The sequence below is a fragment of the Marmota marmota genome, unplaced genomic scaffold, assembly GCF_001458135.2.
Source record: "Marmota marmota marmota unplaced genomic scaffold, marMar, whole genome shotgun sequence".
In the NCBI taxonomy this organism is placed as follows: domain Eukaryota; kingdom Metazoa; phylum Chordata; class Mammalia; order Rodentia; family Sciuridae; genus Marmota; species Marmota marmota.
In genome coordinates, this window is record NW_025999977.1 from 24,334,761 (window position 1) to 24,360,252 (window position 25,492).

General features: G+C 42.5%; 1 protein-coding gene across 2 annotated transcripts in view; it reads right to left on the minus strand.

Moving 5' to 3' along the window:
* Prkce (protein kinase C epsilon) overlaps nt 1-25,486 on the minus strand; it is a 492,097-nt gene extending 466,611 nt beyond the window's left edge. For both annotated transcript variants that reach the window (XM_015479707.2, XM_048804447.1), the window contains exon 1: nt 24,685-25,486. In XM_015479707.2, the coding sequence (XP_015335193.2) occupies nt 24,685-25,032 (348 nt within the window). In that variant the 5' untranslated portion in view covers nt 25,033-25,486. The remainder of the gene's footprint in view (nt 1-24,684) is intronic.
* Between the last annotated feature and the right edge of the window lie 6 nt (nt 25,487-25,492).

Below are 25,492 nucleotides of genomic sequence, written 5' to 3' on the forward strand. Positions count from 1 at the left end.
ACCACAGGTTTGCTCATATTTGGGATATCAAGAACATGAGCCTCTTTTTCCATTCTAAATCCCAGTGGGGGAGAGAGGGTCATACAGAGCATGGGCATGCTTATACCATACTGTCACCCCTAATGACCCAGATCTCCTAACTTGAACTCTTGCTGACAGTCCATTTAAGACTGTTGATGCTCACCATTTGAATCCAACAAAGTTGGGAACCACTGGAAGTTTGGAGCAACAATACCAAAGCACCCCCCACTATGACTTGTCTGGTGACTTTGTGTCCAGAACTGTTAGCATTGGCCTGTGGATGTTGGCTGCAGACCTCTCCCTCTCTAACCCTTCATCCCAACACAGTCCTGCTTATCACTGATCCTTTCTCTTTGCTTGTCTCTAAACAGTCATCAAATCTTTTTCAAAATGCTCGACTAATAGACACAAATGCTAAGTCTCTAGCAAGATCTATCAGCATGAAACAAAAGTCCAAAAACAGGCAGAGCCTAGATTTGGGAAAGAAAATCCTTGTGCCCTCTGCTCTACTAGGACTTCACCTTCCTGTTGCACAGTCCTTTGTCAGACTTGCAAGAGCTGAGCTGGGCCAGTCCTCTCTGCCCTACTTGGAGGGAACCTAGATAAAGAAAGGTCAATGTGCCTCCAGAGGTCAATCAAAAAACCCACAAAAGGGCTCCACATATACCCACAGGATCCAGGCTCCCTGTTCTTGGAGGTCACCAACTCTCCTCTCAACAACCCCTCTTCAGGTAACTATTCCACATTTACCCACTTCCATGCATTATCCCAACCCACTCCATCTATTATTCACCCATTATTCAAGTTCTTCTGCTCCCTGGAAGACTCCTCTGACTATTGTAGCACATTTACCCATGAGCTTGAACTCCTGAGAGACATATTGCTTCCTGTCTATATCATCTGTATTATAACAGAGTGAGATTTTAATGTATGTCTACTTTACTTTCCCAAATGGACTGCAAACCAAGGGCAGAATTTCCCTTAGCAACACCGCCTTTCAACAGTAGGCATGCTGTAAAAGTTTGTGAATAAATTGGAATAGAGGTGAAGTAGAAGCCCATGCCTTTCTGAGTAGAGATCTTAGAAGAAAAAAAAAAAATCCCAATCCCAACTTCTGTGGAAATAAACAATTAGGTTTTAAATACTGCTTTTTTTTTTTTCTTAATCTGATACCTGTCTCTAACTCAGAGTTTGCAGCGGGGCATTTTCTATGGATGCCTTGGAGCAGTTTCTATTGTAGCCACATTGCCATTTGCAGCTTGAATATTTATGAAAAATTATCCTTTCAGGACAAAATTTTCCATGACTAGCTTCAGATCCAAAATGAGAGTGTTTCTTTCTCTCTCTTTCTCTCTCTCTCTCTCTCTCTCTCTCTCTCTCTCTTTCCTTTTGGAAAATTTGAACACTATCCAGTCAGTATGTAGAAGTTGGACATTCTTGAAAAAAAAAAAAATAATGACATATTTTGTCTTCCAGAATCCACGTAAGCCTTTCTTTGGCATGACCAATTAAAAAACAACTAACTTCAAAATGAGAAACTTTCCACTTGTCTAAGCCTCTCCAAGGAAGGACCTTGTTGATAACATGAGACAATGGAATGAGAACAGACCAGGGACAAAAGGAAAAGGTATTTTTTCATTGTACTTGCTTTAAGTTTCATAAACTCCCAAAGCTGCATTCCTCTGTCCATGACTCCTGAAATTTAAAAATGCATTGTATCTGTGAAATCTTAGCATTCACTAAGGCTGAGCTAAAACTCAAGAGGAATGAAAAAGTTTCCAGATAACCCAGGATAAAGTTCTGAATAGCAAGTAATTTAGTTATCTTGAAAGAAAGATTCCCTCCAATTTCCCTTAATATAGACTTCTTAGTTCTCGTCTTAGTTCTCATCTCTCTTCTTAGTGCCTGCTTAGTTCTCATCTTTAAGATCTCTTCAAATAATATGGGTTCACTCCATGCCCTTACAATGAGAAAAAAAGTTTGAAAATGACTGGCCACCTTTACTAGTAAACAGATTTTTTTATTTGGCAACAACAGTTGTAAAACATTTGCAATCTTCAGAATGCAATGACTTTAGGGAAATTTTTTAAAACTAATCCTTCAGCAAGGTTACCAAAATTCTACATTTCAACCAGTACCAACTGTCAAAATAAAATTTAAAAATCTTAACTTTTTTGTCCCTTTAATTTAAATAAAAGGACATTTTAAGAATATTTGGGGGCTGGGATTATGGCTCAGCGGTAGAGCACTCGCCTAGCACGGGAGGGACCTGGGTTCGATCCTTAGCACCACATAAAAATAAAGGCATTGTGTTGTGTCCATCTACACCTACAAAATAAATATTTTTAAAAAAGAATATTTGGGCCAGAGATTATATTGTTATATTTTTTGCATGTATGAATGTGTAACTACAAATCCCATTATCATGTACAACTATAATGCACCAATAAAAAATGTGGGAGAAAAAAAGAATATTTGGGGGCCAGGAGCGTAGCTCAGTGGTAGTGGGCTTGCCTAGCAAGGCCCTGGGTTCAAGTCCTAGCACCAAAAAAAAAAAAAAGGCAAACAAAAACCAAAGGATTTTTTTTGCATTAAATAATAAGAATTGTATGGCATATTCTGAACATTTATGAACACAGGTATACTACTAAAAAGATTTTAAAAAGAAAACCCAAAATTTCAATGACATACAAACAGCTCCCAAGAAAACCAAAAAAGAATAGGTGAGGAAGGAAGAAAAGGCAAATTTGTAAACTTTCTGGTTATCAAAAAGAAAAAAAAAAAAAAAAAAGCTTTCCTCCTGGATCAGCAGGTGAACCGCTAACTTGTTAGATCAGGTTCTCAAAGGCTCCTCATCTCCTCCTAAAGTGGAATTGACACTGACACTGACATTGCAGGGACAGAGAAAAGAGCACAAAGTTGATGTGCTCAGACCAGCTCCCACCACCTCCTCAGATCTTCTGTGACATCACTCACTTCCACTGGTCCTCCTTGTTGCCCACCTTAATCCACCATAATACAGAAACGAATTTCCCAAAGCAGATCTAAGGCCATCACCAAAGAAGTCAGTGGCCACCAATTACTGAAGTCAGGTCCTCAGTAAGTGGTACCTGACAGGCTCCAGGACTTTTAACTGACTGACTCAATAGCACTCACCTTTTAAATTCATCTTGGTCCACTCTCCAGGGAAATAAATCAAATTCAAATCTGATGAGGCTATTACTTCCCTTGCTTCAAAATCCTTCGCTGGCCACCCGTTACCCACAGAATAAAGCTTAACCCTCCAGATTCCTATTCACCTAAAGCAGCCACTCATAATTCCAGGGTTAAGTCAAAAAGAAGGGAGGCAGGAAGACATGCTACCTCAAAAGAAATCTGATTTGTCCTCATGCCTCCAACTCACTCCCATACTCCAGAGTCATAATACATTATTTTCAGCTTTTTCTTTCAGGTCTCTACTTAAAGGTGACCGCCTCCCAAAAGCCTTCCCAGCACCACACATCCAGGATGGGCCCTTTATAAGTGCTCCTGTGGCATCGTCACAACACTTTTCATAATGGATATAAACTGGCCCTTTGCTTATCTGTCCACAATTTGTGTGTAAGCCTTCCAAGGCCAGGGTCCATATTTCTCATGTTCTGACTCATGTGCCCAGGGTCTAGCTTGACACCCAGCACATGACAGGGTCTCTCTGAAGGCTTGTTAAATGAATGAATGATCTAGAAACTAGGAAGAAAAAGGAAAGGATAGACATTTGATTCCTTCCCTGACTAGCAGTGACTGACCACAAGAAGATGAATATGTGCCACCGTAAGTCCTTACCTCTATAAAACCTGCGCTGAGCTTGTCACTAACTACCTTTTGCAATAGAACAACCTTTCATCACAATGGAACCATATATATACATATATATACATACCCTCAAGAATTCAACAGGCAATGGCTGGCACCTACACCCATTGACAGCCCTTCTGGTTTTGCTCTTGTATATGGATCAAAATTTATTTCATAATAGAACCACCCTCCTGTCTATCCACACTCTGGTTTTAGACTTGGTTTTCCTCTTCTGGCAAAGATACTATCCTTACTGATGTCATTCTGAACTGCTCAAGTTAAAAAAGGGGAACGGCTACTGGTTATGTACATCTATAATCACAGTAGCTCAGGAGGCTGAGGCAAGACGCTCACAAGCTCAAAGCCAGCCTCAGTAAGTAATTTAGCAAGGCCCTAAGCAACTTGGCAAGATCCCATCTCAAGATAAAATACTGTTTAAAAGGGCTGCGGATGTGGCTCGGTGGTTAAACAGCCCTGGGTTCCATCCCTGGTACCAAAAAAAGAAAAAAGAAAAAGCGGGCAGAGGCTCTGAATCCTTTAAAAAATTATTAAAATGTTTTAAATTGTTGTGTTGCACTCATCTTGGTTTTTAAAACTCTTTTTTAGAATAACATTTTGATCACTGTGATATTTGCATCATGAGGCAAGCAGTTACAAGAGGCAGGCTGTGGGGGGAACCTGCAGGGTGAGCTATGGAGCACAATCAAACACCTAGCAGAGAAGCAACAGGGGTAAACCAGGTAATGACCAGGTAATGACCAGGTAATGAGGCATCCAGTGAAGCCATCCTGGAGGTCTCTGAACTTCCTGGGACCAAAAAGATCCCCCCACACCAGTGCCCCTTTTCCTAGGAAGGAAAGGATAAAGACTTGACAACTTCTCCAAACAAACAAACAAAAAAAAAAAACAGTCAGCAACTGGTGTCATTAACCACCAGGATTATGGAGTCAAGGCAGAAAATCAAGAGGGAGCTGCTGCCAGGGACAGTAGCTTCTGGCCTCAGAGACTGGATGGAGGCAGTAACTCTGAGGACAGGGAACAAGATGCTGAGCTACCTTCCCAACAACCAGTGCTTATCCTCTCCCCACCAGGTTCAGCTGAAAGCTTCCTGGTGGATGGCTACCTCCCTCCCAGGTCCAGGCCCATCTGTGAGCTAAAGATCAGCTCCCGAAAGACCCCTGGGAATTCTGAGTGGTGCCAGGTGACAAGCAGAGGCCTGAATTCTTCATGCATGACCTTCAGCCCAGCCCCTCCCATCCTCTCCTCCTCTCCACCTAAGATGATTCAAGATAACCATGCCAAGTAGACCAGCATGCTGGAAAGGCTGGGTGGAAATAAGGGGCAACCAAACCGGGAAACACACCACTGAATCTCCCTAAACCACACGGACCTTGAAACTTGTCAGACTGGTTTAAAATTAGCCAATACCCAGGAGAATAATTTATTAAATGCATCTGTTATGATTCATTTAGATTCGCTCCAGTTCTGAAATGATAAATGACAGTGAAATGACTGCATTTATCTCCCCAAAATGGGTCACAACTGCCCTCACTGCCCCTGAGTAAAAGATGGGATAAAAGCAGGAAAGCAAAGACTTTAAAACAGCATCATTTTTATTCATGGAGGAAAAGGAAAGCTGAGAAGAGCTGAAGGCATCAGCTAGGATGCTAAGGAGTACGCTGGGTCTTCCTGGCTGGAGGAAACATGTTCTGGAAAGGAGACTGCTTAATGCATGTCGACAAAGTACTTTCTCATACTGATTCTATTCTGTTTTGCAACTTACAATGTTCTGGATTGCTTTTTGTAATGGATGATGAAGTCCAGTCCCAAGGTTTTCTTTCTCCCTGCTTGGGCAGCACCAACCCTCCCATCTCACCTCTTCCTTTCCTTCTCTGACATTTAACCCACAATGAATTAGAGTCAGGTGTGTGGAGGACCCAAGTCAAATGGAAATACAGATCCTGAACTCATAAAAGGCATAATCCCAATACCAACACACATACACATACACAAAATCATGCTACCAAAGATAATCACTTTTCTTGTCCACTTCCCAGCCAAAAAGTTCCATTGCCTGATACATTCTGCCTTCAAGGTCATGAAGATAAGGCCCAGCATTATCCCCAATCCTCCAGGACACTAGAACAAGGGTTTCTATAGACTGATTAGGTCTCCTTCCCCTCTCTTCCTCCAACAGTCCCCCTCTCTTTTCAGAATGCCATCTCTCCTTCCACTTGACTCTCCATGTAAGAAGCTGGAGTTTTATATTTCCTTGGCTTCCAATCTGAGCTTTGGACTGTGCCATAAAATTCCTCAGTGATTTATGGCCTGTTTTTCCTTTAAAGCACTAATCCCTCACAGAGTGGAGACACTAGTGTTTCAAATGGGAGGTCCTCTAGAGATATGTCCGTTCAGCATAATGATTCAGGTCATGACCCACCATTGAAGGTTTACACAAGGACCCTCGCCCTTTACAGAACATGGGCTCAGTCATAGCCTGGTCACAAGTGAGTATCTGGTTTGTAAGAGACCTCCTGGCTAAAGAAATCAGTCTTCACCTGTCATTAATAGGAGAAAATTCCAGAGGCTGAAATGTCCCCCTCTGGATTAAAGAATGTCTGCTCCATAGCACATGTCTATAATGCCATCCTCAGAGAACTCAGGATGTTCACACACCTAGTGGGGGTGTGTTTATCAGCCAAGAAGGACACAGAAATCCTAACTGTGCACCAGGCTCAGAAAGACTCAGAGGCGGAGGGTCAGGGCATGAAAACTTGCAGCCAGTTCTCCTCCTTCCCTCTGATACTCCAAATATAAGTTGCAAGATGGAATAGGATCAGCATGAGAAAGAACTTTCTAGACGTACATTTAGCACTCAGATGATTGCACTTGCATCTTTGCCAGTAGCTTTTTTACAATCTTTTCCAATAAACACAAGGGAATAAAATATTGAAATACTCCTTCACAATAGAGTTAATTGATAATAAACAGTCTGAGTCCTGTCAAGTAGCAAATGGTTTCTGAAGAGAAGGAGCAAGAGTTAAATCATGCTTGGATAATATTCACCCTGACCTGATTCCAGGAGGAGAAGGAAGCCAGCGCCTGGACTCGGCTCATGTAATTCCATATGAACAGTCTCTGGAAGCTTCACATTGGCTTTGCTTTATAAATGTCACTGGCCAAAGACACAGCAAGGATGAACTCCTAGAATATCATTGAGAAAATCTTGCTGACAAGAACCCTGTTTGCATTCCTATTTTCATATACAAACATTTCTCAATCTAAGCTTTTCTCTCTTCTTTAGAGTCAGATGCCTATGAAGAACACTTGGGATCCTACTTTAAAAAAAACAAAGCTTAAGCTGGGCACTGTGGTGCACGACTGTAATACCAGCAGGTCAGGAGGTTGAGACAGGAAAATCGCAAGTTCAAAGCCAGCCTCAGCAAAAGCAAGGTGCTAAGTAACTCAGTGAGACCCTGTCTGTAAATAAAATATAAAATAGGGCTGGGGATGTAGCTTAGTGGTTGAGTACTTCTGAGTTCACTCCTCAGTACCAAAAAATAAAATAAAATAAAATAAAAAAGTGGGATGGGCTCAGTTGTAAAGCACCTCTGGATTCAATCCCTGGTACCAAAAAAAAAAAAAAAAAAAAAAAAAAACCCAAAGCTTTAGTTTATGATTATGGTCTGATCAACTGTCCCAACCTCAAACAAATAAATAAAAGGAAGCAAATAAATGGATCCTTTCTTACCACATCAGTCTCCTCTGATCCAAGTCCTAAATATGTACTATTTGTTTTAAATAGTACAGGGAAGATTTTAAGGCAGTGTTTCCCAAATGACATTAAGATCTAAGTACTATCCCCAAAACAGTGTTGTATGATCAAATGGGATTGAAAACACTTCTCACTCAATTGCTATCCAGGAAATTGATAGAAATTAGATTGAAGGCTGTGAAAGGTACTGAAGTAAGTGTTCAGCTTTATTTAATCCACCATTTTCCAAATTTACTTGATTATGGCACTTTTTTTTTAGTGTACAGGATCTATTAACTTCTTTTACTGTGAGGAACTTGGACTGGGAACCCCTGCTCCGAGGTAAGAATAACAACACAGAGGAAGAACTATGCTGCTGCCCTAGGCTGATCGCATTACCAAAGTGAATGCATCCTGACACCTTAGAGAGTTCTGGAAATAGTGGGGACAAAAAGGACATAACCAAAAGAAAAGGCAAAATCTGGGGGGAAAAAATGACTTATCACTGGTTTTACCATCCCCTTGACCCCAAAAGACCAAGCACTAAGTGGGTCTCTCAACCAAAGAGATAATTTTCAACTTCTGTCAGCCCAAACAGTGGTCTGATCAACTGTCCCCACCTCAATCAATAATAGCTGAAGAGCAAAGAGAAAGAACAAATGAATGGATCTGCCTCATTTACTAAAGATTCTGGACACATGGTGTTGGCATTGACTATATGACTAATAAATTGACAGGCTGGCTGACTAGCTGGGCAGCTGGCTTGCTGACTGGCTAGATGGATGAATAACAGGCTTACGGCAACATAAGCACCTTACCAGGAATCAGGAAACCTGTTTTTCTTACATTTTCTCTATCTTGGACTTTTTACTTAGATCAAATCACTTGAATGCTGAGCTTTTAATTTTTTCACTTATAAATAAGAATTTAATGAAAACCTGTCATTAGACAGTAGTTTTTACATTCTTTCCATTGGAGGCAAAAATGTTCTAGGGACGTTTTCCCCACCTGATTTCCCTAAAAGAAAGAAAAAAGAGAAGAAAAAGAGAAAGGTAAAAATAAAAAAGAAGGAAATTTGATTCATTTGATTGCCTTTCGAATAGTACAATAACACTGATACCAATACCTCTGGACCAGGTTCTGAGCCTCCAGGACCCGGGGTCAATGGGAGTCTGCATGTGCACTAAAAGCCCTGTCCTAAAAACCAAGAGCCCCAGGTGCTTACTCATCCGCCACAGTCACCAATTCATCATTGAACTTCACTGGATCTAGTTGTCCTGAAATGTCAAATTGAAAAGGAGAACGTAAACTCCTTACCATTCAACTTTGAAAGAATCAAGAGGTAAAGTACACACTGCTCAATAAATGTAATAACATTGTGTAATCTCATGGATGCTCACCATTCAAAGTCCCAGCATTCCTGATCAGAAAGTGCAAAACTCTCCAGGACTGGCTGAAATGTAGCTCGTGAGTGCTGGGAAAACCCACTGTGTATCACAGGCAGCACAAACTGAACTCTCTAACCTTGAATTCCAGTTGTCCAGCCCAGGAACCCTGATGCACCACTATCTGATGTTGAATGCCACTTGCGGAGGTTTTAAGAAATGAGGGCTCTTGGAGAACCAAAGGTATTTCAGTTCATCAGGGCACCTCTGTATGCTTCACTGTTAGGGACTCTGATATAGAGGACCAGTCAGGCAGGTTTTCCAGAACCAGTCTATCCTACCCATCCTTCAAAGCCAAGGTCAAAGCCACCTCCACCAGGAAGTCTTTATCAGTCTTCCCCTGGGTAATGCCCAGACATCTGCCTTTATGGAATTGCAAATTATGAGCTTATACAGTACAGGGATCCTCTTCCTTACTTTCGTATCTCCACTCCCCAGGTACTCATTAAAAAGTATGTTAAATGAGAAATTGTGTTCTAGGGCACTGTTTCTCATATTTTACTATAAATAAGACTCATAGTAGGACTCAAAATATTACATACTCAAACTTCTGAAACAAAGTTTTTTAAAGCAATATTTACCCTTACTGTATCCAAGTGTTCTATTTCCATATTTAAAAATTGCTATTTAAGTTGGGCGAATGCCTGTGATCCCAGCAGCTTAGGAGGCTGAGACAGGAAGATCATGAGTTCAAAGCCAGCCTCAGCAAACAAAAGCAAGGTGCTAATCAATTCAGTGAGGCTCTAAATAAAATACAAAATAGGGCTGGGGATGTGGCTTAGGGGTTGAGTGACCCTGAGTTCAATCCTGGGTAGCCCCTACCCCCCCAAAAAAAATATTATTTAGGATCTACTTAATTAGGGCTGGGATGTTAGTTCAGTGGTAAGAACCTGCTTGGTATGTGCAAGGCCCTGGGTTGGGTCACCAGCACCAAAGAGAGAATATCTATTTGATTTCATGATAACTGAGGAATCCTGATCCATAGTTCAAAAAGACAAAGCTATAGTCAAAATGTACCTTCTCTTTTTCTTATGTCTTTCCCCCTTCAAAAAAAAATAATAATTAAGGGGCTGGTGCTGTAGCTCAGTGGTAGAGTGCTTGCCTAGCACGTGTGAGGCACTGGGTTCAATCCTTAGTGCCTCATAAAAATAAATAAATAAATAAAGGTATTGTGTCCATCTACAACCCCCCCAAATTTTTTTAAATAATAATAATTAAGCCTGTGCAAAAAGCATATAAATTCTAAAAGATCTTAGTCAATTTAAATTTGGAAAGGGTCAAATTATGCGCATTTGCCTAAAATCCAAAACCCGTCAGAGAAGACAGTTGGAAGCCTTACTGGGTGTGGGGCTCTCAACAGGGTTACCTCTTTCACCTGCAAAGACAGGTACATCTGCATCTTAAGTAATATTAGTGTATCTCACACACACACACACACACACACACACACAAATACACACACACATGCATGCATGCTAGCACACACAATGGATACTAAAAATAAAATTGATCATCTTAATTATATGCATTTTAATTTTTTCAGCTACTACTTGCCAGGTAGCTTTCCAAAAATGGTGCCACTAATTTATTCTTCAATCAACAGGGGAGGACCACATCTGACTTCCCCTCGCTCTCCCTGAAACTGATAGACCCATCTTTTCAAGGGAACAGTTCTCCCCTTCTGCTCCTTGGGAGCAGGCTCTGGGGCACTTCCTCTGGAGTCCCACTATACCTAGTGTGGGGGCAGGAAAAGAGCAGGACCCCAGCCTCCACGGAGAGCAGGAGAACACAGCACAGTGCTAATGAGGCTGGACAGAGATGGCACTGGTGGAGGGCACGCCCTCTGGGCTTTGAAACCCATTTTGATGGGCCCTGGACTGGCCAGTGGTAAGACGCCTTCTCAGTCTAAAGCAGTGCTGTGAATCCCCCCACAAGGAGACAGCCACATGACTCCACTTTCCTGCTTATTTCTGAATCACTGTCTTATCTGTCTTCCTCCCCTTTTCCCCTTAAAATAGCTGGCTTTAGGGCGTCTGTACACAGTCATATGATAAGCGGTGATAAAGAAAAACTTTGAGCCAAGTAGGGATAAGGAAGTAAAGAGACAGTCCTGTTCTCTTGCATGGAGGGTGGGCTTTTAAGACATCAGTTGCCTAGAAACAAATCTTAAATCTTCAGCCCCAACAACCAACAACCTGAAAGAGAGAAGCAGACTACTTGGCAGTCCCATTATCAAGGACTTGAAGAGATTAGTCTGGGTCCTACTCTAGTCCCTCCCAAGGGACAGACTCTATCCTCAGTTCTCCCACTTGTACACTTTGGACAAAAAGGTCATCTCCCTCCCTGAATCCCAAAGCCGGTCATCCTAATTTCTTATATGTGTGTGGCATGCTTCCTTTTTCAGAGGTTTATTAATTGAATCTCACAACCTAATAAGGTAAGCCAAGTCAATAAGACTATTCCCATTTTACAGGAAACAGAAACTCAGAGAGGTTAGTTTCTTCCCCAAGGTCACATAGATCATTAGTGGTAGAGCCATGCCCGTAAAAAACAAACAAGCAAACTGTGAATGCGGCACTTTGTGAATATATACTGGCCTATAAATGCTGGAAAGCGGCAGCAAATACAAACTTGGCAGACTACAGCCATTTCCTATGTAACTCATTATAATGAGACCTACCATCTGTCTAAGACGTATCCCTCGGATGAAAAGCAACCCATAACCCCAAGTGACCCTTGAACACATAGAATTAAATCAAATGGACTCTCTTACAGCATAATCAGCTCTAAAGTATATGAGCTACAATTTATTCTTTACAATAGAATAAAAATAACTAACATTTTTGTAACACCATGTGATAAGCACTTTTCTAAGTACTTTATAGGCATTGTATTATTTATTTCAAACAGCACATTTGGATAGATATTACTGGCTTTGCTTTACAAATGAAGAAATAAAGGCCCAGAGGTTACTCATTTGTCAAAAGACCTCACAACTGGCTCAGTGGAGAAATACAGGATCAGAATTCACATCCCTCTAATGCAAAGCCCTCACACCTAACCATCATGCCATCCGTCTCAACATCTGATGGCTGTGCTGCATCATTTTGTCACCTTTAAGTGTGCATACATGCATATACATGTGCGCACACACACACACACATACACACACACATCTGCATGCATACACATGTGGATATAATTTTTTAAAATGCTACATTCTACTTCATTATGAAAGAACACCTCAGCACAAATACCTAGGTCAATATTATTTATCATTTAATGTTAAAATTTTTGTTTAACCAATCCAGTATCTATTATATAAAAAGCAATATGTCTGGTATTCACACAAAAAGGCAGGAGGTTTTACTGCTGGGGGAATTTTTTTTTTTTTTTTGTCTCTGCTAGAGAGCAGAGAGGAAGTGTCTGATCATAAACAACAGATATCAGTCATTTGAAATGGAGGCTAGGAGTAGTAAATGTTTCTGCCATTCCAAGGGCCAAAAGAGCTGTAGCCTGGAGCATTCTGGAAATGATTGCCCCGATAGAGGAAGAACTGGCTGGGTGGCAGGAGTATTCCAGGAATAGGTACATGGGGAGCAGAGCACAAAGAGGGGAAAGGAAGCAGTTTGGTGTGGCAGACAAAACAAGCCCTCATGGAAGAGGTCGCTGACCCCAAGGCTGAGGGACACTCTGGGCAGAGAATGGAAGGTGGTCATGGGCCCCTTCGGGGCCCTGAGGTCTGACAGGATAAGGAGGCTGGCCTCTGTTCCGCAGGCTGTCGGGCTGAGCAGGAGACAATTGTGGGTTCTGAGCACCTCGGAAGGGTATTTAGTGCCATAATCCCAGCACAGCGCTTACACAAATCCCCTGGGAAACCAGACTGATAAAGATATGAAAGCCATGACTGTTGCCATGACTTAGTACTCGGGCACCTAGAACTTAAATTAAATGTTCATTTCTAAAATGAAGAAAATGTATTTTGAAACAGCTAAGCAGTCAGGACTGTGCACCTTCAGCAAGCAGAAGCCTAAGAGTCCCCGTGACAGGAGCAGAGGTGAGGAGTCCTGTGGCGTGTCATAGGCTCACAGGGTGCAAAGAACTCTGGACATTAAGGCATGAGGTCTCCTCTATGACACTGGGGTTCCAGAAAGGGGTCCCTGATCAAAAAACATGTTCCTTATTTTTGGTTAACGCTGGAATTCTTTCTATAAGAGGCTCTCAGAGGGACAGGATGACAAGAAGATTCACTCCTGGTCACATTTCATTAACAGGATTATGGAAGACAGAGGCCCAGATCACCCATTATAGCAAATTAAAATACAGGGCTCCCAGTTAAATTGAAATTACAGATAAACGACACATACTGTTTTAGTATATGCAATATTTAGATCATATCTATAATAAAAAAGAAGAAAGAAGAGTATTCATTATTCATCTGAAATTCGAATGTAACTGGGCATCTTGCATTTCATTCTCTAGACTCAGGATACCTCTAAGAAAAATAGGATGGATGTCATAGAGGAGTAAAGGACACATGCGAAGGAGGTGGGGTACCAACGCCAAATCTCTGTTATCTACTTCAGGATATGGTGAGTCACCCATGCTCACAGTGGCTCATCAAAGCGGCACAAAGTCCCTGCTAAATGGCCAGGCACTGTCACCGATGTGCATCTCATCCCATCCTTGCAGCAGCTCCACAAGCTTTGAAGGACAACGAGTATTAACCCTTCTCATAAGTTAGAAAACAAAAGTTCATGGAGGTTAAGAGAATTTTCTCAAAGTCTCAAAGTTGCAAAACTGACGAGCCAGACCTCATGTTCCTGGGTGAGTACTGAAGAAAGTTTAGAAGAAGAAATGGATTTCACATGGTTGAAGAGAAGAAAAAGTAATTCCTAAGAAGAGATCCTTGTTAAAGGTTAAAAGAGCTATTTGCTACATTTATTTTTGTTACTTAAATGCAAATTATCTAAACTGAAATCTGAGCTTAAAGATTAAGGGTCTTAACAGACAATTAGCAAGTAAATGTCTGGTTCCTTAGGGGAGTACAGTAATCTTTTCAAAAGTCTGGCTATTCCTCAGTTGTTACTCCTTCAGCAATTCGACACTGTGGTCAAAGCAAAATCTTGCTCTCCAAATGGAGCATCTCTGCTCACTGCCCAAATTTGGGCCGGGACATCAGAACAATTGATGTGCACTGCACTAAAGGTTGGGCTTACATAAGAGACACATGGTAAGAAATGGGACACACACCTGGACCACAGCAAAACAGGCTGTAAAAAAAAAATTTTAAAAGCCTCAAACCTCAGTCTAGGCTCACAAGCTAACTTAAGTGATGATCACGTCAAAATACAACAATGTCTCAGCTTTTTAAAATGCAAGAGAGAAAAATGCATTAGAGTCAGCCTATCCCCTGCAAGGGAAGCAAGCCCAGGACACCTAATCCAGGTCCCCTTTCCTCCCACCCTGGGGTGGGGGAGCTGCCTAAGGAGGCCAATGTGGAACTCCAGTCCTGCACTCTTAGAAGTCAGCAAGCCCAATTCCTGTCCCAAACTCATTTTAGAGGGGGAAGAAAGTCAAGACTGGAAAAGGTGTTGCTGGCAACTCCTCTGTTGGATATCACGAACAAAATATTCAGACAGAAGCACAATTTTTACCTGTATCTCAGATAAATATCATACACAGATCATTACCAATAAGAATTAGTTACCATATTTAGAACTTGCTATGAGCCAAGTATTTTCACATTTTATCTAATACTGCAATAATACTACAAGATAGTTATCATTACTATTTTACAGATAGATCAAATAATTTGCCCAATATCATACAGTCAAGACTTATAAAACTAGAATTCAAATCTAGGATTGACTAATTCCAAAGTCATAGTACTTTCATTAGGTTCAGGAATTTAGACAAACTACCCTTCAATTATATGAAGGATGCTCTCCAAACTTATTCTCCAACCCTATAAGGCCTATTAAGAAATAAACAAAAGAAATAAGCTGGAAATGCAGCATGAGAGACTGAAGTTAGCTCTCAGATTCCTTAATAACTAAGAATTTAACATATTATAAGTGATTCTGTTTAACACTTTGTCCCAAGAAAAGTTCCTAGAACTTAGAAAGTATCCAATACATTTTTACTGAATGGTTGACTGAATAAGTGGCTGGCTGGTAGATGGAAGGATAGATTAATGAATGAATATTCATTCTATCCACTGTTCCCCCTCTTTAGATAACTTGGTTTTCATTGTGAGGGTTTTGTTGTTGTTGCTGTGTTCCTACTGTAATCCTGACTTCCCCAAATGCCAACAAAAAAAAAACAATCTAACATTTTTTATGCTCTTCTAATTTAGCGGGGCTCCCTTCCTTGTCTAGTTAGATCCCATTTTCTTCAGGGCCTGGCTCAAAATCTTACTAAGAAGCCTCTGTCAACCAGCAAAAGCTACACTAATCACCCCTCTCTCCTGAATTCCCATAGCTCCTCGAGTTCACTATTTAATAAAAGGTGTAAATCTTTATTTCCCAAGTGACTCACTTGAGGAAAGTCCATTTCGTCTTTTATATAATTATAATGCTTTTCTCAAAATATGTCCTCAAGCCGGGTGCAGTGGTGCAGGCCTATAATCTCAGTGGCTCGGGAGGCTGAGGCAGGAGGATCACAAGTTCAAAGCCAGCCCCAGCAACTTAGTGAGGCCCTAAGCAACTTATCAAGACCCTGTCTCAAAAATATAAAAATAAAAAATAAAAATAACTGAGGATGTGGGTCAGTAATAAAGCGCCCTGGGTTCAATCCCCCGGTACAAAAAAAAAAAAAAAAAAAAAAAAAGTCCTCAAACCTCTAGTTCTTGTTGTTTCCTCACAATCACTGTTTTATGATTAAACATGTCTGAGAAACGTCTGGTTTACAGAGATGTATAATCCCTTTGCCATGGACCATCTTGAAGCCTCTTCCATGCTAATGGATATCTGTTGAGAGCCGCAGGGGAAGTGGCCCCAGCAACCAGCTGATTGGCTCCTCTGCGGTGATGCTCATTGGGCTGTTTCCCCGCCCTTTCAGACTAAGGAGCTGCTCATTGGGAGACTCTTTTGGCTCCGCCCACACCACCCAGCCAATCCGCCTCAAGAGCGGTTGAGAGGTGGCAGGGAGAGGGCCCATAGTGGCAATTGGGCTCTGAGGGAATTCCTGAAGAGCTCGCGTGGTGCAGCATGTGTTCAAAAAATAAAGTTCGTTCCTGCTTAATAAGTGGCTCGTGAATTGTGCCCAGCCAAACTGCGGCAGATATCTAATTCTTCAACATATCTAAACCTCTTGATGTTTCAGAGACCTAAAAACATCATGGCTCCTACCCTTTGAAAGGCAGTCTGGCAAACACTGGTTGATGGTATGTTCCACCCTTGATAAATGATGGACGATTCTCTCAGCTACCTAAACTGGTTGAGAGAATCATCAGTGTAGGCAGAAGGCTGGGAGATACCTTCATCAACCTTGCATCCCAGAAATTCTGCTTGTTTGTTTATTTGTTTTTAGAATATCCTTGATGGCTCAATGATACAGAAAGAGGCTCCATTTAAAAACTAAATTTACTTTTTGTGGGTCTTGAACACTAGGTAAAGAAGCAAGCTGTTAAAAATAGCTTTGTGGTTTTTGATCACAACAATGGGGAAGGATGGAGAGAGAAATAAAAAAAGAAGCTGGCAGTTTTACAGGGGAGACAAGACAGCTTTGGGAAGAACAAGAAAGATAAATGATCAAGGGCTGGGTTGAGGATAGCCAAGGTTCAAAAAGTGGGGTGCAGAGAGCTAAGTCAGGGTCATTGTTAAAAGTGACTTAACACAGCATCTGGACAATGTTATCTTCTGATTTCACAGATGTGGGATCTAAGGTCTGCCCAGTGGTGCAGACCTGTAATCCCAGCAGCTCAGGAGGCTGAGGCAGGAGGATCCAGAGAGAGTTCAAAGCCAGCCTCAGTAAAGGCAAGGCTCTAAGCAACTTAGTAAGAGTTATCTCTAAATAAAATACATAACAGGGCTGGGAATGTGGCTCAGTGGTTGAGTGCCCCTGAATTCAATACTTGGTACAACAATAACAACAACAGAAAAAGAAGCAAGGTCTAAGTGTCCCAGGGCTTTGAAAGAACTGAATTCCAAGTATTTATGTTACTCCTTGATTAATACTGTGTCTCCTACTAGACTTGGGCTGGGGATGTAGCTCCTCAGTGGTAGAGAACTTGTCTGGTACCTGTTTGATCCCCAGCATTGCAAAAAAAAAAATTAAAGTAAAAAAATAGAAAAGATGAAGCATTGGCCTAAACCTTCCCTTGCCTTGGTGCCTGGCACAGATGGTATTCAATAAATATTTGCTGAATGAAATGAAAGGCTAGCCAGCACAATGAATGAATACATCACTCTGTCCACTGCCTAGGATCTTTTGTGGGGCCCATCATCTTCCTTTTCAACACTGTACCAAATGATGAACTTCTGAGAGCACTGTCTAGGTCAGTCAGATTAAAGAATGCTGCCTATTTGATCTTCCAAGAGACCGAGCTAGAGAAGCAGCCTTTGATTCAACCAACCAATAAGGAGTGGGCTGCGTGGACTTTCTGAGCAGCTCAGACTCTGATTGGAGAATGAGGCAGAGGGACTGGCTCCAAGAGATGCTCTAGTCTGAGAAAAAATAAACTTATGTCTATTTGAGAACAACATAAGCAAAATCAAAGACTTTTTTCCCCCGCAATAATTAATTATATATTCACTCACTATGACATTCCAACCCCTTCTTGAGTCTGATTACATTTTTGGTCTTAAATACTTCTCAGGCCTGGTATGGTGGCACACTCCGGTAATCCCAGCAGATTGGGAAGCTGAAGCAGGAGGATCGCAAGTTCAAAGCCAGCCTCAGCAACTTAAATAATTCTGGGGGCAGGAGCTCATTGAGTGTACTGCTTGCTGGCAAATAAGGTGACTTTTCTCTAGCTTTAAACTAACTCTCTGAGACTTCAAGGTGAGGTAGAGGGGACAGGAGGGGTTGGGGAGAGGGGAGGTCATCATTTCCTTTCAGTACTTGGGTTTGGTGGAAGGCTCCAGTTTATCCTCTTCCTCTCAGACATTACAGTATGGAGTTCAATCATATTCCCTCTGGAGTTCCAATTTTGTTTGGACGGAGGTGAGTTACAATGACAACAGTATTGTTCCAGTCCTCTCGTTTCTCCCAGTGCAGTACAGACTTTTGGCCATTTCACATGGTTTCTGCCAGAAAACTAAATTCCAAACAGGTGCAGCCCTGCTGATTAGCATTATAATAGATTGTAATTACTTAACAAGTCCATATATACCCAGAGGAACTTGGAGAGAAATGTGTTTTGCCAAGTGTAGCTTTTATTTATGTAAAATACTACAGGCCTGCTCTGGAGTTCTTTTAGGCTAAGTGAAACCTGCAAGGTTTGTCTGCAACAGGCTTCAATGAGCTCTGTGAGTTCAGATGCTGCCATTTGAAATTTCATTTCTTGTCGCTTTGAACTACAAGGGGTTTTATATCTAACAACCCTGATGACCATTTAAACTTGATTTAAAACTCGGCAAATGAGGACAAGTGTGCTTTTTCTCTCTCTCCTAACCACAGCACCTTGCACAGGCCATGGACACCCAGAAGACACATATCCCTGCTTTAAGAAACTCTGGACTTGATAGATAGAAATTCTTCGGTTCAGTGCAAATTGCCACATGGACATTCTCTCACAAGGATGTCTTTGGGGGATCTCACAGACTTTTATTAAATATCCTTTTCTTCCTCCTGTTTACTTCTTTCAACTGTGCAGAGGAATTGTTTAAGAAATCTACTCAACTGCTTACCATGTTGGTCTTCTCAACTCCATGTTGTGTTTTTATGCTTCCCAGCGGAAAGAACTTTGCCATACACAACTTTTGTTTTACCAAGCCCCCAATATCTATCATAGTGCTGGATCACAGTAGTACTAGGCACACATTTACTTCACTAAATTCATTCATTCAATAGTACGCTAGGCACTATTTTAGATGCCAAGAAGACAGCAGTGAATAAAAACCTGTACTAGAACTTCTGTACTGGTGTCAGAAATACAAAATAAAGACAAATTAAAAAAATATGTAGTATATGAGATAGAAATGAGAGATAAGGAGAAAAAGCAAACTTGAAAAGGAGCATATAAAACCTTCTAGAAGAAGATAAAATTTTAGATAGGCCTTCCAGAAAATCCCTTATATTTGAATAAAGGCTTGAGCCATGAGGATATCTGGGGAAGGAACAATCTAGAAGGATGAGACGGAAAAGCATAAAGACTGAGCAGAAGCATGACAGAGGTATATGAGAATGTTCTGTGGGCCAACATGGCTAGAGAGGAAGGATCAGGGTGAGGACACTAGGTGATAGGGCCAGAGCGGCTGGACCCAGAGGCCGGACTGGTTGGTCCTGCCGATTACGCTCTTCGGGTCTATCCTTTGAAGGATTTTCTGACAAAGTTGGGGCAAAGCAGAACCAATTTGGAGGCAGTTGAGATAATCCAGGTGCAAGATGATAGCAACTGGGCAACAATGGTATCAGCAGAGACAGGAAAAATAATCAGATTTCAATCTATTTAGACACAACAGATGTTGCTCTCAGATTAGATATGGGTGGTGAGAATGACAGGCATTACCAATGGCTCTTCCTGGCTGATGATCTGGGCAACTGGAAGAATTGAGTTGCCATTTCTTGATATGGGGAAGATTAGCTCAGATTGGGGAGCAGGAAATTAGGTATATATTTGACACATTGTATTCAAGATGCCCTTTACACAATCAAATGGCAATGATGAGAAGGCAGACCCCCACATATGAGTTCTAGTGTCCAAAGATGGGTACAGGCTAGAATTAGGAATTTAAAGTTAACAGCACTGGAAATGGACTGAAATGCTTGAAATTGGATGAAATTGGTACAGTAAAATCAAAAACACTGGCTCCAAAATATTCCTACTTCCAATTACTTATAAGCTTCAATAAATAATTAACTTTTGTCCGCAACGACCACAATTCCTAGACCTTCCAAAGCAACCTCATTTCAAGAAATTCGATTATTTTCAAAAAGGCAATTTGCTAAGTGTAACTAAATTAAATTTACTTTTAGACTATGTAAGACTTTTCTTGTAAATACATTCACAAATCAAGGAGCAAAATATCTTTCACTGGACCATATGTTCAATTTAAGATTCTAAATCTATGAACACACCCACATAACTCTTCAAATATTAATAAAACTGCTAAAATGTTTTGTGGCCAAATCCTTTGCTTAAAGTTTACAAAGATTCCTTATGTAATCCTCACCTCAAGCCTAAGAGTAAGAACTCTTATATTCCCATTTTGCAGATGAAGAAACAAGTTTAAAGGGCCTAAGTCACATGATCAAAGTCATATACCCAGTGAGTGGTAGAAACAACCTATATAGTTACAACTCACTGATTCCAAGGAGATGGATCCAACGAGGAATTGAGGGCCTCAACTATTCACTAAATCCTCTTGGTGTCAAAGATAACAAAAAACAGAACACACAGACAAGGCCTGACTGCCCTGGAGACCTAAGGCTATCTCAAACCCTTAACTCTTGGGCCCCAATGCCAGAAGTCTGTATGTGATAGCATTGGGCCAAGAACTAACCCTTAAGGGAGTTATTAACAACTAAGAGGAGCAATACTGAATTAGATAGAAAAAAATTTATAGGAGTAGAGAAAAGGGAGAGATCTACAGTCTCTCAGCCGCTGGAAGACAAACTCAGGTATAGGTGCCCATAAAGGGGTCATGGATGGACCATACCCAGCCTTTGCAAAATACCCTCTGCAGATCCTTCCAACTTCACTCTGTCTAAAAGATGCTGGAGGTTTTCTAAGACCCCCTAAGACTTCTCAACAAATGTCCTGAAGAGATATGCCCTTGAGCAATGTATATCAACCTGTAGTATGGTCCCCATCAGACTTACCAGGAAGCCTGTTTAATGACCTCCTGTATCCCCAGGCTCCTCCCAGAGTATGAAAACCAGAACACCCAGGGCTGTGCCCGGGCATTTGTGTTGTAAGAATCTCCCCAAGTGAGTTGGATAGGCCAGAGGGGAAGCAGGCCCATTTGGGGTAGAGGACTATCTCCCAGAATCAGCAGGCACAGGATAACTTTGAGAGAAGCCTTGTCCATGGACTACTTCAGAAAAATCTGAAACAGAAACACTTTGTATACTAGCCTGCTCTTTCTCACAGTAGCCAGGGTCTGAGCAGAATTCCAAGGACAGCTCACTAAAAATGCAGACTCTTGGTGATAGTCCCAAAACATGGAATCAACAGCTGTGAAGGTGGGGTCGGAGAATCTGTACTTTTATAGTGATTCTTATGCACACCTAAATCTGAGTAGCATTATTATCTAGACAACCCCGACCTAGTGCAATGGTGTCATAATGGATTCAGCTTCAAGCACCAGCAAAATCTTTCCTTCTCTTGGTAATGAGCTTTCTCTAAAGCAACCTTCTTGTCATCTCACCTGAGATGTCTTCTCATTATGTGAATAATTACCTCAGCCTGGCTTTTAAACATTCTAGAATCCACCTCAGTTTTTGAAACTTTCTCCTACTTCGGTGTTTCAAACTGTGACCCCACATCACTAATGATGTCAAGAGGCACCTGGGATGAACTTCTTTTCCTTTTACTTTACAGCCATATTTGTTTTAAAATGAACAAAGCAAAATTATAGCTACAAAACCCAAACCTGTGATTTCACGATGAATAGTGAGGCCTAAGAAAAAACTAAGTAAGAAAAGAATCAATTTGTTAAAATATTTAAAAAGAGCACAGAGGCTATTCAGATGAGTCTCAAATCTGAGAAACCTTGTCCTGCTTGGTCCTAACAGGTATGCGCAGTTTCAGCCCTGCTTGTCCATTCTTCAATCCAAACCATAGATATTCCCCACCTATAGTGAAGTGGTGCCCATGCCCATCAAACTGTCTCCAACTGCAGACATTTCTTTAAATGTTACCTGCTTTTTCATGCCTCCTTCCAGGAATCCTGGATTCTTCCAGCTCTCCCAGGACACTCACTTTTTGAACTTGTTTAATCTACTTAGGGTACCTACCACTCAATTGGAACATAATTGCTACTTAAGTATCTATATGCATCTACTCTTAGTATCATGCAAGCCCATTAAGAGCAACCCATGGCCTCTTCTACCTCTGGATTAGCTACAATGCTAAATTCCCCTAGTGGGATCTGAGCACAAGACAAGAATTCGGGGAATACATGGGAATTCAAAGTGCAGCTAAATGAAATATTCTGCCACATGGACAGAAGCTTTTCCTTGCTCTCCACCTCCCTAACCTCAGGACAGACCTCTTAGCCACATGCTAGAAATGGTGGATCTCTTCATTCCTTCCAGTTAAGGAGTACAAAGGCCTGAGTTCAGGAAAGTCTACACAAATATGTGATTCTGTGGGTGTACCCTAGATGATGGGGATGGGAAAGGTGGCCTGAGTCAGTCTACATGCAACTTGTCTCTGTTTCCAAAGGCCAGTCACCTCTGCCCATGCAGCCCATGTTCAGTCTGGAGGAACCAGAGTAGCCACGGCAGCCTGCCTCAAGTATTTTAATCTATCCAATATCTGTCATACTTCATTCACACTTGCTATAAGGCAAAGAGATAATGATTTTGAAAGCACTTTAAGTTATCACACACAATAAAAATGTCAGGGACACAGCACATGAATCTGTAGAGAGAATAAATAGAGGAGGCTAGACAGACTGTCCCCCTCTAGGCAAGCCGTAAGCAAGAGGAGGTGACAGCCCAACTTCAACCCACCTGTGCTGGCCATGTGACCTTGATACCCACTTAGTTACTCTGGAACTCAATGTCCTTGTCTGTAACACCTGCTTGTGCACTAGACGATCTGGTCTATAGACAAATGCAGCACAAATTTGAGAACCTTACAGAATGACAACCAAGCAGAGAGTTCCCAATACATGTTTTGCTAGAAGTGCTGATAAGGCGGGGGTATCATGATGCACCTCAAGTTTGTGGCAGACCCCAGCATCACAGATCCACTCTCCCTCCAATTGATTCCTGTTTTGTGAACATAGACCTGCTCTCTGCTCACTGCCCACCTTGATGCACATTTTCAAGAAGGCCTCAATCTCCTCACCGCCACAGGCAGGTTTTGGGTGTTGAAGTCGCTTCCAAAATTATTTATCCCTTCAGCGCCCCCCACCCCCTACCCGGAACATGCACTGCCTACAGGAGTAAAAGGACCACGGCCATAAGTAGAGAGAAAATGGAGAATCGGAGAGGGGGCCCAGGGGAAGAACATCTATGAAATGCAGTAGGATGAAATGCATTGAATTCTCTTGGATTCCATAAAGGTTTGCCTGCTTTGCAAAGTGGAAGCCACAGATCTCCTAGGGTTGTACCGGTGTGGCTAATTGGAGCTTCCCTGTAAGCCCTGTAACCATGGTTTCAAGCAGGCTACATCACAGCCAGAGCAGAAAAAGAGCAATTTTTTTTCCTATTTTCCCCCTAAAACCCTATGTCCTTGAAAAAAACATGTAAGGTGACATGCCAAGGGGGTTCATATGCAACCTCTGGGCCCTAGGATATTCAGGAGTTGGCTGTTTTTCAGTAGAAAGTGATTCCTCCATATCTCTTCATGAGTCTAAGGTAACTCTTTCTGTGTAAACCAAAGAATCTTGAAAACATATTCACCCAGAGCAATGCTGAGTGGAAACATGTAATAAATACAGAAACTCATCTCCTAATTTAACACCTTTTGCTCCAGGAGGAGCTTTAAAGAAAAAAAAAAAAAAGCAAATAAGCTTGCTTCTCTCTGCTTGTCCAAGTGCCAAGATTGAATCTCTCTGGCTTACATTGACAAGACCTATTTCCAAGTGCCTAATATTGAACTATTTAATCAATTAGCAATTAACTCGGTCTCAAAGATAGTATTTTATGCTACTGTATCTTGGTAATCAAAACAAGAAGCAATATAACTTTAAGCTTCGAAGCACTGACTTCCATGAAAATACAACATTCTGGATGAATGGGCAATGAATTGGGTGAAACGGGCTCCACTGATGTTTGGAGACTCTAGAGGGGGCATCCTGGAGAAGAACACATTTTTTCTTTGATGTCAGAAGTTGAGCTAGCCACACATGCAGTAGAATAGAAACAAGCAAGCTTCCTTCTGGAGGGAAAAATAAAAGCAACTCCTCACTCGGCTAGCAGTCCCACACACAATTGCTCCGAACCAGCCCACCACGCGCCTGCGGAAGGCGCCAGGTCCTCTGTCAACCTCCAACACCAGCGGCCCAAGGCTCTCCCAACTTGCAAGCCCCCTGCAGTACCCTCTGCCAGGAGGGCACAGAGCCGGCAGAAGGTTATACCCTCTTTTCATGTCCCATCTTTCTCACTCCAAAGTCTGTTTCTTCTCAGCTACGAAGTGAAACGTGCCCTTCCAAGGAAACTGAGACGTACATGCACACACCCCAGTCGCCAAATGAGTTTCGGAGAAGACCTATGTCCAATGCCTAGGCAGCCAGTCTTTCCCCCCGGACCCCAGGGCCGGGTTCCCGAAAGGGGAGCGGCCGGACTCACCCAGTCCTCGAAGTGGCGGCTCCCGTTTTGCAGCAGCTCCTCAAACTGGATGGTGCAGTTGGCCACGAAGTCATCGTAGCCGATGGGGGCATCGTGAAAGACGGCCAGCTCAATCTTGCGCCCATTGCACACATCCGTGACGAACTCGTCGTGCCAGGCCGGACTGTTAGTCTTCTGTTTGGTGGCGGTTTGGCCGATGCGCGAGTCGTCCACGTTGAGGGCGATGTAGGGGTCGAGAAGGAAAGTCTGTGGCCGGGGTCCCACCGCATGGCGCAGCGACCAGGCTGTGGGCTTCAAGCTCACGGCCTCACAGATTTTGATCTTAAGAAGGCCATTGAACACTACCATGGTCGGGGCGGGGAGTGGGGGCCGGGGTCACTCCGTCCGCCCCGAAGGCCGGAATGAAGAACAGACCGCGGGCGCTCTGAGCCACGGGGACTCCTGGGTCCCCTCTTGCTCCACCCAACTCCACTCCCTACACCTTGTGGCGTTGCGCCCGGGCGCCGGCGATTCTCAGAGAGTGCATGTATTTCCTCGCCGGGTTCCTAACGGAAAACAGGGAGGGGGGGAGAGCCGGGAGACGTCCGTGTTTGGAGCAAGTCTCTCCCCCCCTACCACCAGCGGCACCTCCAGAAGAGAAGACGAGCTGTGGGCTCCACCGCAAGCCGAGGGGACTGCCTCGCCGCCTCGCTGGCTCTCCGGGTCCGGGTGCCGGGAAGCGGGCGCCGCGCCCGGCGCTTACCTACCTTTCCGAAACATAATCCCCGGGAAACTTTCGACTCCGGGAGGGGGCAGGGGGCCGGTAGAA